Source organism: Propithecus coquereli, unplaced genomic scaffold (genome assembly GCF_000956105.1).
Source record: "Propithecus coquereli isolate 6110/MARCELLA unplaced genomic scaffold, Pcoq_1.0 Scaffold802, whole genome shotgun sequence".
In the NCBI taxonomy this organism is placed as follows: Eukaryota; Metazoa; Chordata; class Mammalia; order Primates; family Indriidae; genus Propithecus; species Propithecus coquereli.
The window spans coordinates 715,667-731,259 of record NW_012154197.1 but is presented as its reverse complement, the minus strand read 5'-3'; the positions used below and the strand labels follow the sequence as shown (position 1 = coordinate 731,259).

At 45.3% G+C, this 15,593-nt stretch overlaps 1 protein-coding gene across 1 annotated transcript; it reads right to left on the bottom strand.

Annotated features, from left to right (window-relative positions):
* Window positions 1-9,886: 9,886 nt before the first annotated feature.
* GSTM3 (glutathione S-transferase mu 3 (brain)) lies at window positions 9,887-13,268 on the bottom strand. The gene is made up of 8 exons (XM_012663379.1): window positions 13,114-13,268; window positions 12,684-12,759; window positions 12,272-12,336; window positions 11,237-11,318; window positions 11,043-11,143; window positions 10,620-10,715; window positions 10,417-10,527; window positions 9,887-10,124 (listed from the first exon to the last, which is right to left on the bottom strand). Exons 1-8 carry the CDS (start codon window positions 13,159-13,161, stop codon window positions 10,026-10,028), a joined length of 678 nt encoding a protein of 225 aa, XP_012518833.1. The 5' UTR covers window positions 13,162-13,268; the 3' UTR covers window positions 9,887-10,025.
* Between the last annotated feature and the right edge of the window lie 2,325 nt (window positions 13,269-15,593).

Genomic DNA, 15,593 nt, shown 5'->3' with positions numbered 1-15,593 from the left:
ACTGGACTTTTTAATCTCGATTATCAGAGCACCTGACATACAGTAAATGTTCCATAAGTTTGGAAATTTAAAAGAATTCTCTCTAGGGAAGACTCTGCCAACATTTACAGTCACTATTGGGATTTAGAGCTCTGGATATAGTTATCTTAACCAGAGAAAATATAGGATAACATTCTGAAGATTTTGGGTGTACAGCTACTGGAAATGAGCCAGTAGTTCTCTCTAACTAAGCATTTAATAGGTGCCGGCTGTCCTTTGAGTAGCTCCAGCTGAGATGGGAAAGCCTAGTTTGCTGGGACGCCATGTAGCAATCTGTGTGGTCAGCAGGTGTTGCGGGCATTTTATATTGACACCCACAAAGGAGCAGGTCTCACTGGATAACCATCTGATGAGCAGGTTCCTCAAACAGTGCCTGGACAGTGGAGCAGCCTGAGACTTAGCCCAGAGCAGGGTGAAGATTTTGAGGAGAGTCTTGTTGAGCTTTTGTCCAGATGATCACTGCCTGCAGCTGGGCTCCCTGCAGTTAAATAGACATAATGTTAAAGGCCATTAAGAAGTAAATAACTGATTTAAAAAGATAAAACTAGTAATGTCAACAGATGAATGGATAAATAAAATGTGGTAAATATGTACAAAAGAATATTATTCAGCCTTCAGAAAGGAAAGAAATTCTGACATACGCTACAACATGGATGAACCATGAGGACATTATGCAAAATGAAATAAGCCAGTCACAAAAAGACAAAAACTTCATGATTCCACTTAGAGGTAGTTGGTCAAAATCATCTAGACTGAAAGCAGAGTGCTGGTTGTCAGGGGCTGGGGGAAGAGGGTGCTGTGGTTTTAAGGAATAAAGAGTTCCAGTTTTACTAGATGAAAACAGGCGTGGAGATCGGTGGTGGTGCCGGCACAATGTTACAAATATATTTGGTGTCGCTGAATTGTTAAAATGGTTAAGATGGTAAATTTTATGCTACGTGTATTTTACTATGATAAAAATAAATAAATAAAAAACAAAACAGAACAAAAAACAGCAGGTGGCTATAGTTTCCTGATTCCTGATCTAGAAGCTCAAATTAAAAGGGCGTAGTTATATTAAAGGTAAAATATTTGAAATTTAAAAGGTGTTTATTTATCAAAGAACTCCCCTGAAATAACTCAATCCTTAAAAAAGAGAACAGACACAGTAAACAAGGACAGTTGCAATTGAAAACAATTTTCTAAACATTCTGGTCAAAATAATAAAAGATCATCCATTTTGAAGTCTGAGATGGAAGTCGTATGACCTATATATATTTCAAACTGAGGCAACCAAAAAAGATGATTTGGCGTTGCTAGGACTGCTAGCAGAAGTCCCGAGACTTGAGACTCTTCGCGTCTCGTGACAGTGCTCACACACTGTTCAGTGTCTCTCTTGCCCTTCTAGGGTGGGAAAACGAGCCGCGCTGTGACAACACAGCTGCCTGTGTTGGTGTCTCCTGCATCGATCTGTAGGTAATCCCGTGTTATTAATCACAACGTCCATGTCTTATATTCCCCCACTACCGTTGTATTAGGAGAGAAAGATTAAGCTGAAAGAGACCCCAAGATAGCAGCTACAGAACAGAGTTTGTTCTTCTTTCATGTCACAGTCCCGTGGGGAAGAGTCCAGGCTGTTGGGGTGGCCCTGCTCCATGAAGTCATTCAGGGACTCAGGCTCCTTCCATCTTGTGGCTCTGCTGTCCCCTAGGCTGCTCCCTTATCTCCTTGGTTGAAGCTGTATCATGAGTATGGAAAGGAAAAGAGAGAAGAAAAAGCCCAAACCAAGGAAACATCTTTTCGTTACACAAGTGAGGCAGAAGCTGCATGCATCACCGTCACTCCCATTCCGCGGGTGAGTTTCAGCTGTGTGGCTATACCTAGTCACAAGCAGTAGATGCATATTTCAACGGAACAATGGATGTTGGTAGCCAACTACAGTCTCTCCCACATCGAGAAAAGTAGGGATAAAGGTTAATTAAACCCCAGTTCGAGAGAAACCTTGGGTTTAAGCTAGTGATTTAAAGCAGGTAGGTTAGAGGCCAAAGTATTAGAAACAAGATCTTTATCTTCAGCTAAACCTGAGTGGAGTGGCATAGCACTTAGGGTTTCTTGTTGCTAAAACATGAAAAGAATGTATTAGAGGTGTCAGGTAGCTCACTGAATCCCTGGGAAAGCCAGGCAGTTGGTTTTGGAAGCTGTGTGGTCAGGAAGTATGCCTAACCGCATGTGGGATTGTTCTAGAGAAGGCTCCATAGCCATTGCTGGGCACAGTCACCAGAGCCCCTACTCATGACGTGAGGCATTGGATACCAGTCTCACCATTGCTGTCTCTGAAATTCTGATCCCTCCACCACTACCCTTCTTGTAAGAAAACAGAAACACGGCCTGCTTCTTTAGAATTGAAGTCCTGTACCACTGTGTGCAATTAAGAGTCTGGGTCACAGGCCTGTGCCTCAGCTACAAGGGAGGCTGGAAGAGCAAGTGAATTAGTTATCATTAAGTTCTGTTGTATATAGCCAAATAATAGCAGTTGCTTAAATAGGACAGCAATTTATTTCTCATGTTAAAAAATATCGTGTGGTAGATATTAAGTGCTGGTAATGTCGGCTTCACAGTGCTTTAGTGACTTAGCTTCCTAACTTTATCTTCAATGTGTGGTTTCCACTCTATCACCTCATAATCCAAAGTGGTTGCTAGAGCCCCAACCATCACACCTGCATTCCAAACAGCAGGAGGGAAAAAGAGGAATGTGGGTTGTTCTCTCCCTTCTATAATAAGGAAACTTCCTGGAAATAATATGCAATACTTCTGATTACTATCATTGGCTAGAACTTAGCCATGTTGGAAATGACATTTTTTGCCTGAGAAGTAATGTGCTCAGCAGAAATGAAGAGTTTGTGACAAAAGAAGATGGGGAGAATGGATATTGGGAGTCAACTAGCAGTCTTCTACCTTGGGAGGTGGGACTTCAAATGTAAGATTCTAATGTAAAAAATTCCCCACCTTGTAAGGGTGTTCAAAAGATGCAGAGGACAGATGCCTAACATAAACATATTCTTTTTCCATATGTATTAATACATTTCCCATTATTACTGTCACAGGCACCTCTATAAAATGCTCCTGCCTAACATAATGTATAAACAAAAACATGTTCACCTTCTTTCCCCCAAAGCAGGAACAATGCTAAGTGTTATCAATTACTGGATCCAGCTCTGAGTTTGGTATCTCCAGGTAATGTTCATATTGGTATTTTGAAAATGACAGATTAAGGTGTAATGTCAGTGACCCCCAATTCAGCCTATATAAAATAGTAAAGGCAATGGGAGGTGGAAAAAAGGGAAAATTCGGTGAGCCTATATAATGCGGTAAAAAACAAGCCTACACTCAGATTTGCAGGTAAGCTGTTTTACATTTATGTACAGTGCTTATAGAACGCCCTTCTTTGGTGGAAGGATTCCGAAGAGCTGTTGCCTAGTGAGCCTTTTCTACTAAACATTGATGTGAGCAACCTAAAGCAACTCCTTGGACTGGCTCTTGTCTCCATCCCTCCGGTGACCCCACTCAGGTTCACTGTCATCCCACTTCATTAGCCTGCATTTTCCTAACATGTGTGGCAAGATGAGGGAAAGCTTTGTTGATGACAGACACACAGAGACAGACCAGCTGCCATTACATGGTAACTCAAGACTTAGAAGCAGTGAGCCAGAGGGGTCCATCCTGATGGATTCCAGAACAACTCTTCCTGTACATTGTCATACTCCTTGTAATCAGACGTGGCTTTTCCCAGTGGACTCCCTAACAATACCCCCCTGAAGCACAGTCCTGTCGAAAGATCCAATGGCCACCCTGTATTTCCTACATCCCTTTAGTTCTCTTTGCAATTGAAACATAATTTTGGAAGGAAGCAGATAGGGTCTTGGTCACAGTTCAAAAAGAATATCTGTTAATATAATTGAAAATATTGTATCATCGAAGATAAAATATAGGCCTATCTAATAATTCTAATTTTTCTTCAAACTTCTAATACAACACGAACATTATCCTGCTTGTTCTATCTGTACCACTAAGAGCACCTCCCTCTAATAACCTCGGGCTGGCTCTCTGTCTCCAAGTCGGGGCACACGGCAGCTCCTATTCATTTAAAATTCAGATACACAAGCATCCATTTAATCTTCTGGATTTAAGTCCCACACGTGAGTCGCCTGTATTTATTTCCACTGAAAACCCCACAAGAACATTAAGAGCCGATCCCTGCTTATTTCAGGAATGTTTCGTTCCAGTTCGCCCTGGGCAAGGAGCAAGGTCACCGTGAAATGGCACGGGCTACTCTCCAGCCCCCGTTCCTCACTGTGCTCCGGGACCTCCCTGAACACGACCTTCTGTCCTCACTCCAAGTGCTTCTCCCCTAACTATCTCTGTTTTAAGAACAAGGCATTCCATTTTTCTATATTCTGTTTCTCAACCAGAACAGAGAGGGATTTTTAAAAGGTCCTCGAGGGCATTAAGCATTTATAAAAAGCAAACTCTTTTCTCTTCCAGTTCTTATTGGCATGAAGGCAATCAGCGCGTGGTTGTGAGTGCCTACTTTGTGTAAGGCTCTATGCGAGCACTAAATATAAAATCGCATCCGACACCCCTGTTCTCAGGTGACTCATAGTCTAGTGGCAGAGACAGACATCTAAATGAGCAATTAGAGCTCAGCGTGTTGAGTGCTGATTGAGGAAACCATTGAGTTCTGTGGGAATAGAAATTTAAAATAAATGCATTTAAATTAGCCTGGGAGAGGAGGAGGAATGTAGATCAGGATAAACCGAATCTCAGTGGCTTAACACTTGTTTATTTCTTGCTTACTCTTCATGTCTGATGTGGTCGACAGGGGCCCTGCTCTTCGTGGTCTGCCGGAGACCTAGACTGCTGGAGGCTTCAACACGGTCCTGCTCTGAGGCCAGACGGCGGCGGGAGGCGGATGTGGCGGTTTACACACTGGCTTTACAGCTCATGCCTGGAAAATGTGTATAATTACTACTCAGGTTTTACGGACCAAAGCAAGTCACAAGGCCACATTTAAGTTCAAGAGGGTCATGAAGCTTTCCCTTTGGGAAAACAATCAGGAATCTTTGGTCACTCTCACCGCAGGGGTTATTAGATGTGACTTCTGAGCTTAGATTAGAACGTGAATGAGCATTAGGTAAGCCAAGGGGCTGGGAAAAAGAGTCAGAGGGAACAGGAAACATACAAGCGTGAAAATATAAAAGAGAACGTGGTGCTTTTGGATAATTCGTATTTATAAAGTCATGTATCAATAACATTGATCTAGAAATGTTGACTTAATTCTCATAACGACCTTGTGAGGGAGGCTTCATTGATCAGAGAAGACAGCACAGGAGGCCACCATTTGCCAGTGGCAGAGTCAGGATCTGAACCCAGGCAGCCTGACTCCAGAGTCTGCTCCCGAGCACCACACAGTGCTCCTCCCTGGGAATTCAGAGAGCTGGGACCTAGTGCTCCAGGGCAGGGGAGTGCACGTGCCAAAAGATGTAGCAGGATAAGCATGAGAAGGCAGCTTTTTTCCTGAGGCATTAGAAGTCCTTAAATATATTTAAGCAGGGGAGTGATGCGAACAAATTTGCACATCAGAAAAGTCACTGGCTAAACTTCAGTTCCTCCACTCTTTCCCACTATTCACCTGAACTCTCTAAGTCCCTCTTTATCGGTGGTGCTCATTTGTGCCACCTGTCCTGCAGCTGAAGGATAAAGAATACGCAATTTCAATACAAAGTCTAGGTGTTCTCCTAAGCTCTTCTTAAGCTGGCTTTAAAGGCAGGTTCATGTGCACACGTATCTGTGTCCCCTTCTCCGCCCATTGCATCAGTGAAGCAACTCTGCAACAATTTTCCTTTGATTACATAAACTATTTCCTTCTGAACTGAAAATGCTTTAACCAAGTTGCTCAACTTACAGCAATGAATACAAATGAGTTTTCCTGATACTTATGGGGAACTGTTCCACCAAAACGAGACAGGGTCTTGCTCTGTTGTCCAGGCTGGAATACAGTGGCACCATCATATCTCACTGTAACCTCAAAATCCTGGGCTTAAGGGATCCTTCTGCCTTAGCCTCCTCAGTAGCTGGGACTACTGGTGCTCGCCACCATACCTGGATAATGTTTTAAAAATTTTTTGTAGAGCTGGAGTCTCACTGTGCTGCCCAGGCTGGTCTTGAACTCCTGACCTCAAGCGATCCTCCCACCTGGGCCTCCCAGAGTGCTAGGATTACAGGCATGAGCCACTGCACCTGGCTGTTCCACCAAATTTAATGCACCTATCACAAGTTTTTTTTTTTTAAGTTCTTACTGATGCTACTAGTATGCCTCTGTGCCTATGGGATGATAATATGTCTTCCTCCATGCCGCAGTGCCCCTTCCTTCAAGGGAGCCATTATGACAGTGTCTTTTCTTGGCCCATGTTAGAATTAGAGTTAGGGGCTGATTGAGGCCTGGGGAACCACCTCTCTGTGGAAAGGATCTGCTTCTCTCAGTGGCCTTCCTTGCTTTCAGGGCCAGTAAGGTCCAGGTTTTGGATAACTGTTAAGTGGATTTTTACTGACAAACATAATAATCAGAAAAAATAGGAACATGTGATTTGTCTGTTGTCTGTCTGGAATCATAGGAAATACATTTGACCTGCAGACCTTTGCTTTTTAAACTCCCTCACAGCTGCTGATCCCCCACCATGTTGCTGTCTCCTGTCATATCTTTCCCAGAGCCTGCAGGACCAGTTTCCTGTTCCCTTGCCTTCTCCCCTGGTGTGAACAGACTCTGAGATGGCCCTGATGCCTCTGCCTCCTCCAGTACTTATGTTTTTGTGTAATCCCCCTTGGGTGTGGGCAGGACCTGTGACTTCTAACGGAATACAGAAAGGTGATGGGGTGTCACCGCTGTGATTACATTGCATACGACTGCAGTGTCCCTCTTTCCAGGAGACCCCTTTTCTGGCTTTGGTGAAACAGGTGGCCATATTGGGGAGTAACCTTTTGCAAGAACTGAAGGTGGCTCCAGCTGATAACCGGCAAGAAACTGAGGCCCTCGGCCCCACAGGACACGAGGAACTAACTGATTCTATCAACAATCACACAAACTTGGAAGCAGATCCTTCTCCCCGGTTGGGCCTTGAGGTGAGATTGTGGTCCTGGCTGACACATTGACTGCAGCTTTCAGATGAGATCCTGAGCAGAGGACCCACTTGAGCTGTGCCTAGTCTCCTGACCCATGAAACTGTGAGATAATAAATGTATGTTGTTTTAGGCTGCTAAATTTGTACTAACATTTATTGCTGTGTAGCAACAGCTGGATTTCCGGTCATATCATCTATGTAGTCTCAGAGTCATCCTCCATTTCTCTGTCCTCCCTAAAATCAACAAGGCCTTCCTTTAGGGCATGCCACTCCCTCACGCTACGGACATTCATGTCGGTAGTTACAAATTGAAGAGAAACTCCTGAGCTTTACACCTTTTCTGGCCAAAGGCTGCGCATACCCAAGATACTGGCCTGGACATTGCTTGCGGGAGTGGCTAAAGATGGCAATGGAACTGTCTGCTTAGCATCTTCTGTCCGAACTATCCCTCCCGGTGTCACTGGGTCTCCCTGCCATTCTGGCCCTCTGTCCCTCACCAGAGAGATCCTTGGCTTCTGGTTCACAGGGAACAGCAGTCCGGGCTGCAGGTCCCTCGTAGGCTGGAGACTACTTACTTTGCTTGTGAGTGGAGGGTGGTGCCATTTCAATCTCCACAGGACTCAGTTTCCCTTGAGTTTCCTCTTTTTCTCCTTAAAACTAGTTTCTATTACACAAGTAAAGCATGAATACATTCTCCTAGTTAGAAAACCTCAGCCTTATCTCGGAAGTACCCTTTAACTTCCATCCTGGAGCCTGGGCTTTTCTCCCTGTTGCCCAGAGTAAGCCTGTTACCAGTTTGGTCGCATCCCTCTTTCCTATGCATTCACATACACAAACGTACCTGTAGAAAATACTTACCCCGTGGTTTCCCTTTTTATATCATAAAAGATGTAATACTGTACAGACTAATCTGCAAACTGATTTTAAAATTCACAATGTCTCGGGGATCTTTGCGTGTTAGTTCATGCAGTTCAGTCGCATTCTTCAACTGCCACATGGTATTGCACAGCACTGATGGGCATTGACACGGTTTCCACTAATCTGTCATTTCAAACAATGCCACAGTGAACATTTTAGTTATGTGTCTCCTTAAGGACATGGGTGAGTTTTTATAGGATGGAATTGTTGGGTCATAGGTGTGAACTAAAATAAAATTTTAAGGCTCACTCCCTGCCCCCTCAACCTGCTGACTGAATGGACACCCTTGGGGCCAAAGGAATACCCTAAAACTAAATTGCCTGCCAGGAGAGGGAGGTCAGATATGCTTCATCATGCCGTCCTCCCTTCTTGGGGTTATCCTTTGTAACCCATTAACAGGCCTAAGGCTATGCAAGACAAACCTGCAGGTCCTCAATTTACACAACACATATATGTCTGGTGGCTTCTCTCTGATAAACAACTCCTTATCTTAAAACATTCCAAGCCTTTAGACATAGCTTCATGTCTTTAACCAATTACAAGTCAAAGAATCTTTAAACCCACCTATAACCTGTAAGCTCCCTCCTTCCCTCTTTCCCCCCCACTTCAAGATGGCCCACCTTTTTGGGCCAAAACAATGTATGCCTCCCATGTACTGATTTATGACTTTACCTGTAACCCATCTCCCTGAAATGTATAAAAGCCAACTGTAACCCAGCCACAGCGAGTCCACCTGCTCAAGGCTTTTGGGCATGGCTCCGGGCCATGGTCCTTAAATTTGGCTCAGAGTAAATTTTATGGAGTTTGGCTTTTTTTTTCTGTTGACATAGGGTATGATTTGAACTTTAAAGACATTGATAAATTGTTCTCCGAAGTAGCTATACTATTTTACAAGTTCACCTGTAGGAAATATATATCACTTTCCCAAGGCTTGCCAACACTTTTAGAAACATCTTAATTTTTTTTATCTGATAGTTGGAAAAATGTTCTCTTGTTTTAGTTTGTAGTTCCTTGGATTATAATTATCTTTTAAACATTTTTTTTGGCCATAATATTTCTATTTTGTAAATTGTTCATAGATTTTGTCCATTTTTGAACTCAGTTGTCTTAATGATTTATAATTCTTTATATAATCTTTACACTGGTCCTTTGCTTTTGTCTCACTTGTCATTTATTTGTGCCTTATCATGAAAGTTTTAGCATTTGATCCTACTCAATTGGTAAATCTTATGGTTTTTTTCTTTTTATGTCTTTAAAGAAACTTTTCCTACCCCATTATGACAAACATTCTTACATTTTCATCAATACTTCAATAGCTTTATGGTTAATGTTGGGCCTTAAGTTCCAGATTAATTTTAGTGAATGCTGTAAAGTAGGGCTCTATTATTTTTAATTAGTAAACAATTGTCCCAACTCGATTGGCTAGCTCACCAGTTTGAAATACTGCCTTTATCACACTAAATTCCCATATATACATGGCTCTGTTTCTGAACTCCAGTTAAATTCATCAGTACTACACAGTTTTACTTGGTATCTTCACCAGGTCTTCACACGGGCTCCAGTCCATTTGAAACACCTGCTCTCTCCAACTGTGCAATCTTTATTTGTAGTGCCCACTTTCAAGGCTTGGGCATGAACCTCTAGCCCTTGAACTCAGTTGGGGAATAGGGGGATGTCAATGTCACAGTGATTCAATTTACATCTTTTTTTTTTCCTTTTTTCCCTGTCCTGAAATAATGCAAGCATACATCTTGATAATTCTCCACATATTCTACTTTGGCCCTTACTCCCAAGAGAAATCCAGCTGGACACCAGTAGCGTAAGTGCTATTTATTGAAGAGAACAAAGAAGACAGAATGCAGGCCCTGTAGGGACAGGATGGAACAAAACAGGAAGTGCAAGCCTGCCTCCTGCTCAGCATATGCGCTTGTTGCCCCACTGGGCCATCTTGTTGTTGATAGGCATCTTGAAGAAGCGGTCAGACTGCATGTAGGCAGCGATTTTCTCCAAAGCCTGAAGGGAAAGCACACCAAACTTTATAAAAACCCTAACCCAGTCCAATAGACCCATACCAAAACAGCAACATTCACATGCTCCTTGCCTCTATCTCCCCCATTTTTTGTAGACCATGTCTTTGGGGTCTAGAAGCCAGACCCTTCCCAAGACTTAAAGGTCTAGAGGTGTCCAGCCATTGATAACTTTAGGCAAAAGCTGGTGTTGGGCAAGAATCCACCACAATGGGGTCCCTCAGGGCCCAGGGGAGACTGTGAGTAGTTTTGTAAGAGAAAGGTATAGGAACCATCACCTCAAAACGGCACATGAAAGCCTTCAGATTTGGGAACTCATCCAAGCACCTGGGCTCAAAAATACGGTTCTGATCTAAGACGTCATAGGTGAGAAAATCCACAAAGGTGAGCTAGAAGGAGGGGAATAAGATGGTCAGGTCTGAGGAGTTCATTAACACCTGCAGAGATAGAGAGGTATCCTCTTCTTTTCTCTTCTTCCTACCTTGTCCCCTGCAAACCATGAGTATTTCCCTAGGAACAAGGAGAATTGTTTCAGTTGTCCAGGTAGCTGTTCCAAGTACTGAGGCTTCAGTTTTTCCTGAGAGAGAGGGAAAAAGAGAGCACGAATAGCAGTCATCATCTTCATAGATGATCAGGGCACAGGCCACTGATGGAAACTTAGTAGTCCCTTCTCCAAGTGCCTTCTCACTGCCTTCATTTGGAGGTGGCAGGATGGGAAGGAGGTGTTTGGAAAGGAGGAGGTGCCAACAACAGAGTTACATGACAAAACAATCCAAAAAACAAGAGTTCTTTCTTATTCTGACAAACTGGGTTGGTGGGAAGGTAGCAGTAGTAGAATGGAGAAGACATAACCTTTGGGTTCCTAATGCTCCTTTCCCTGCTGACGCATGCTAAGGAAACTCACATGTTCAGAATTGTAACAGAGCCGGACCAGCTGCATGCGGAGATCCATCACTTGGTTCTCCATAATGTCCACTCGAATCTTTTCTTCTTCAGTGTCACCACCTGTAGACCAAATGACAACAAACCACTCTTGGAATCATCCACCCCCAGGCAAACAACCAGCCTGGACTACCTCACCAGTTCTACCCCACTCACACATGTTGTGCTTGCGGGCGATGTAGCGCAGGATGGCATTGCTCTGGGTGATCTTGTTCTTCCCGTCCATGAGGTAGGGCAGCTGAAAGGAAAAGGACAAGACAAATGAACAACCTACCTCTCTCTTGCTTCCGTACCTCTTGCTCCTGGGGAAGTGGAGACTTGCAGGGCAGTGAACAGGAGAGAGAAGATGCTGTGTTAGGAGAAAGAAGTAAGTATAAGATAGCAATTGGGTCTCCACGTGATTCTAGACAGGGGTTCTTAAATCTGTGCGTATGTGCGTGTGTACGTGCATGCCATGAACCCTTTATCAGAATAAAGCTTTTTATTTATTTTTATTTCAGAATGAGGGTACAAACATTTTGGTTACATTTTATGTCTTTGCCTCACCCAAGTGAGCATTAGAGGCATGCCCTTCCCCTCTACAATGCTCACTGCATTAGTTGTGAGTTTACTGGCCCCCAACCTCCTAATCCCTGGAGAATATTACTACTGTGTGAGCACCATAGTGTTGATGAGTTAGTGCCAATTTGATGGTGAGTACATGTGGAGCCTACAGAATAAAGTTTTTAAGTGCATAAAGCAAAATACATATATTTATACAGCTATAAAATATTTTTAAAAAATTGTAATAGAGTAATATGTGCCTATTAATAAATACATTAACAAGCACACATAATAACTACCATAATTTCAAAGTAGTGATGAATATATATAACACTTAAGATATCTGCAACACATGTAACAGAATATGAAAACACCTGATTTCTACCAGTGACAAAGTCGCAGACAGGGCTAATAACCGATGTAGCTTACTGCTTATCTTCACAATAAAAGGAAATGTTAACGTTTTGTTAGTGGTTAGTGGAAATGAAAATGTGATTCTTCCCCCCATCCAGTTTGAGGATGCCTGAATTCTTTCTATTCTATCCAGGTTAAGAGTCCCTATTCTAGGTCCTCTTGGTTCAGGGAGGGAAGAAACGGATATACTTAAAGGCCTTCCCTTCTGCCCACTCTTCTCCTAAAGCCACCTACATTAGGAAAGTCCAGGCCTAGCTTGAATTTCACATCCAGCCATTGGCTTCGATCATAGTCAGGAGCTGTAAGAGACAGAATGAAATGGGACACAACCTCCTTAATATTCCACCCAATGAGTGACAAGATCTGAGGAAATGGCTTAGTCCCAATATCTCAAATTCCCAGGCCCCCAAAGCTTAACCCTTTAGTCTCCGGGCCCTATATGGTTAAGCAGTAGGACGGAGTTGGGCTATAGCAGAGGAAAAATCCCCAGCTCCAAGTAAAGGATGCGCCTCTTCCCACACAGGGCACAGCAGACGCTCTCACATGCTTGGGGCGGACTTCCCACCCGCCCTTGGCGTGATGCCACCCTCTGGGCACGAGAAGACAGGGGCAGTTGGAAGGCCAGCCTGGCTTAGCGCGGCATTACCTTCCCCGCACGTGTACCGCTTCTCCTCGTAGCACGTATCAGTGAACTCCAGGAGCAGGCGGATGGCGTGCGCCAACTGCGGGAGACAGCCCGGTCAGCGCCTGCGCAGCTCCTACCGGCCCCCAACTCCCGCCCGCCAACGTCCCCCGCCCGGGCTGCCGCGACCCTGCATCCTGCCGCGGCGGTCGTTAAGCGGCTTCCGAGCCCTGCTGCGGCGGCGTGCCGTCCTCGGGCCCTCCCGGCGGGGCCCGGCGATCCCAGAGGCGGGGCAGGGGTGGGATTCCGCGGCCAGGGAGCTCGACTGGGGCCGGCCGCGGCGAAAGGGCTCCCGCGTAGAGCCGCTTCTCACGGAGACCGCGGACCGAGAGCCCCGACCGCCTCCGCGTCGGTTTTTCTGACGGAGCTGCTCAGCCATTGAGATGGCACTCACCCCGCGAATATCCCAGTAACCCAGAACCATAGACGACTTAGAAGACATCCCGACACCGCTTGCCAGTCTTCGAGGACCGGAGGCAAAGCGCGAGCGGGCGAGCCTTTATACCCGCCGTGAGTGGGCGGAGCCAACGTTAGCGCCGTGACTCCGCCCCGTCTGTACTTGTCCCCTCCTTCCGCGCGCCCACGGGGCCATGCGCAGGCGCGACTTCTGCCAGGGGTTCAGGGCTGGGAGAGCCCGAGGCGGGGTCTGCACTGGAGCGCTGCAGGCGCGTCAGGGCCCCGGAAATTGAGGCTCTGCGCTTCCCCACTGAGGGTGGGGGGGCGGCGGGGATAAGGTGCGATAAGGTGGGGGTGGGGTGGGGTGGCAGCAAACCTGGGAGTCGGACCGGACTCTGGGGAATCGCCATTTTTCTTTTTTTTTCATTTTTCTTTTCTTTTTTGCGGGGGTGGGCAGATGGGGAACAGAGTCTCGCTCCGTTGCCCAGGCTAGAGTGCAGTAGCATGATCATAGCTCCCTGCAACCTCAGATTCCTGGGCTCAAGGGTATCGCTGTCTTTGGCGCCAGTGTTAGGCGGTGGGAGGGCTTGGGAAAAGAAGGGATGGTGGGCCGGGCGCGGTGGCTCACGCCTGTAATCCTAGCTCTCTGGGAGGCCGAGGCGGGCGGATTGTTTGAGCTCAGGAGTTCGAAACCAGCCTGGGCAAGAGTGAGACCCCCGTCTCTACTAAAAATAGAAAGAAATTGATTGGACAACTGAAAATACATAGAAAAAATTAGCCGGGCATGGAGGCGCATGCCTGTAGTCCCAGCTACTCGGGAGGCTGAGGCAGAAGGATTGCTTGAGCCCAGGAGTTTGAGGTTGCTGTGAGCTAGGCTGACGCCACGGCACTCTAGCCCGGGCAACACAGTGAGACTCTGTCTCAAAAAAAAAAAAAAAAGGAATGGTGATAAAACCTTAAATCACGTAAAGCCATAGAACTGTAAGGTAGGAAGCGATTCAAGGTGGGAGGTGTTACCTACTTTGAAGGGGGAGATCTCTTCTGGCCCGGAGAGAGGGTGGTTTTGAGAGTGCTTCAAGGAGGAGGTGGGCACTTGAGCAAGGCCCCTGAGGTAGGACAGGCCATGGACATCAGGATGCAGGAAAGGGCATACCAGGCAAGAGGATCACACAGCAAACGCTGGAAGGTGGGAAATACAAGTTTGTGTAGAAGGAAGTATTGTTGAGTTGGGCTGGTTTATGAGGCTGGAAAAGCATGTTGAGGTCAGGTCGCAGAGGGCAGTGACTGCCAGCAAGGGGAGTGTGGTTGTTGTTCCTTTGGTCCGTGGGAAGTCCCCCAGGCATAGCCGTCCAGTAGAAATGTAATGCAAGCCACATATGTGATATGCAAATCTGTGCATATCAGAAACAGGTGAATCAATTTTAATGATGTATTTTATTTAGCCCCATATATCCAAAATTCTATAATTTCAACATGTAATTGAAATGAAAATTATTGAGATATTTTACGTTCTTTGTACCGTCTTCAAAACACAGTGTATATTTTATACTTAGACTCATCTCAGTTGAGACTAGCCACATTTCATGTACTCAGTAGCCACATGCAGCTTGTGACTACTCTATTGGACAGTGCAGATTTGGATGCTTTGCTGAGGAGTGTGATATTTCCAGACTCTCCTTCAGGGAAATTAATCTAGCTTCTTTGTGTGGAGTGGACTGAAGGAGGGAAGGTACTGCCATTTTTCATTCACTCATTCATTCATCCATTCACCCATTCGTCCATCCAACAATGTTTATTAACGTGCCCTTTCTGGGAAGGCACTGTTTTAGGTGCTGGGAATACAGAATTGGACTCAACAGACACAATTCCTGTCCTCAGGAAGCCTACATTCTATGGGGAGAGGCAGAAATAAACAAATGTATCACAAATATCTCGTAAGTCAGATGGTGATACACAGCCTATGGGGAGAAATAAAACCAAGAGAGAGAGGGGATCTTGCAATGGGAGTTGAGGGAGCCCCAGTAGGAAGGGGGTTTGTGTTTTTAAAGGATGTGTTTATTGTGGGCCTTTAAGCAAAGACCTGAAGGAGGTGAGGGACCAAGCCACTCTGCTGTGGGGGCCACCATGGGTGCAGGAGGCAGGGAGGAGCTCCAGGCAGAGGGAAACAGCAAGTACAGTCATCACTGTATAGAGAGGATTTAAAACAGTGAGACTAGATGAGATCACCATGGGAGTGACAGTGGCAAAAGAAACGAGGTCTAAGAGTTTGGGGTACTGTGGCACATCAACATTTGGAGGTTGGGGAAATGAGAGAGAACCGGTAAAAGAGTCTGAAAGTGGCTGCTGAGGTAGGAGGAAAACCAAGTGTCCTGGACTCTAAGTGAAGACGTTTGAAGGAGGAAGTGAGCAGCTATGTCAAATGTGGCTGATAGGTCAAAGTAAGATAAAGACTGAGACATAATGGTTGAATTTAGCAAT

Coding starts and splice junctions, on each gene's coding strand:
- GSTM3 (XM_012663379.1), bottom strand. CDS start 13,161: ATGTCTTCTAAGTCGTCTATGGTTCTGGGTTACTGGGATATTCGCGGG. Junction 12,760..13,113: donor GTTACTGGGATATTCGCGGG/GTGAGTGCCATC, acceptor TGTCTCCCGCAG/TTGGCGCACGCCATCCGCCT. Junction 10,716..11,042: donor TCTGTTACAATTCTGAACAT/GTGAGTTTCCTT, acceptor CCTCTCTCTCAG/GAAAAACTGAAGCCTCAGTA.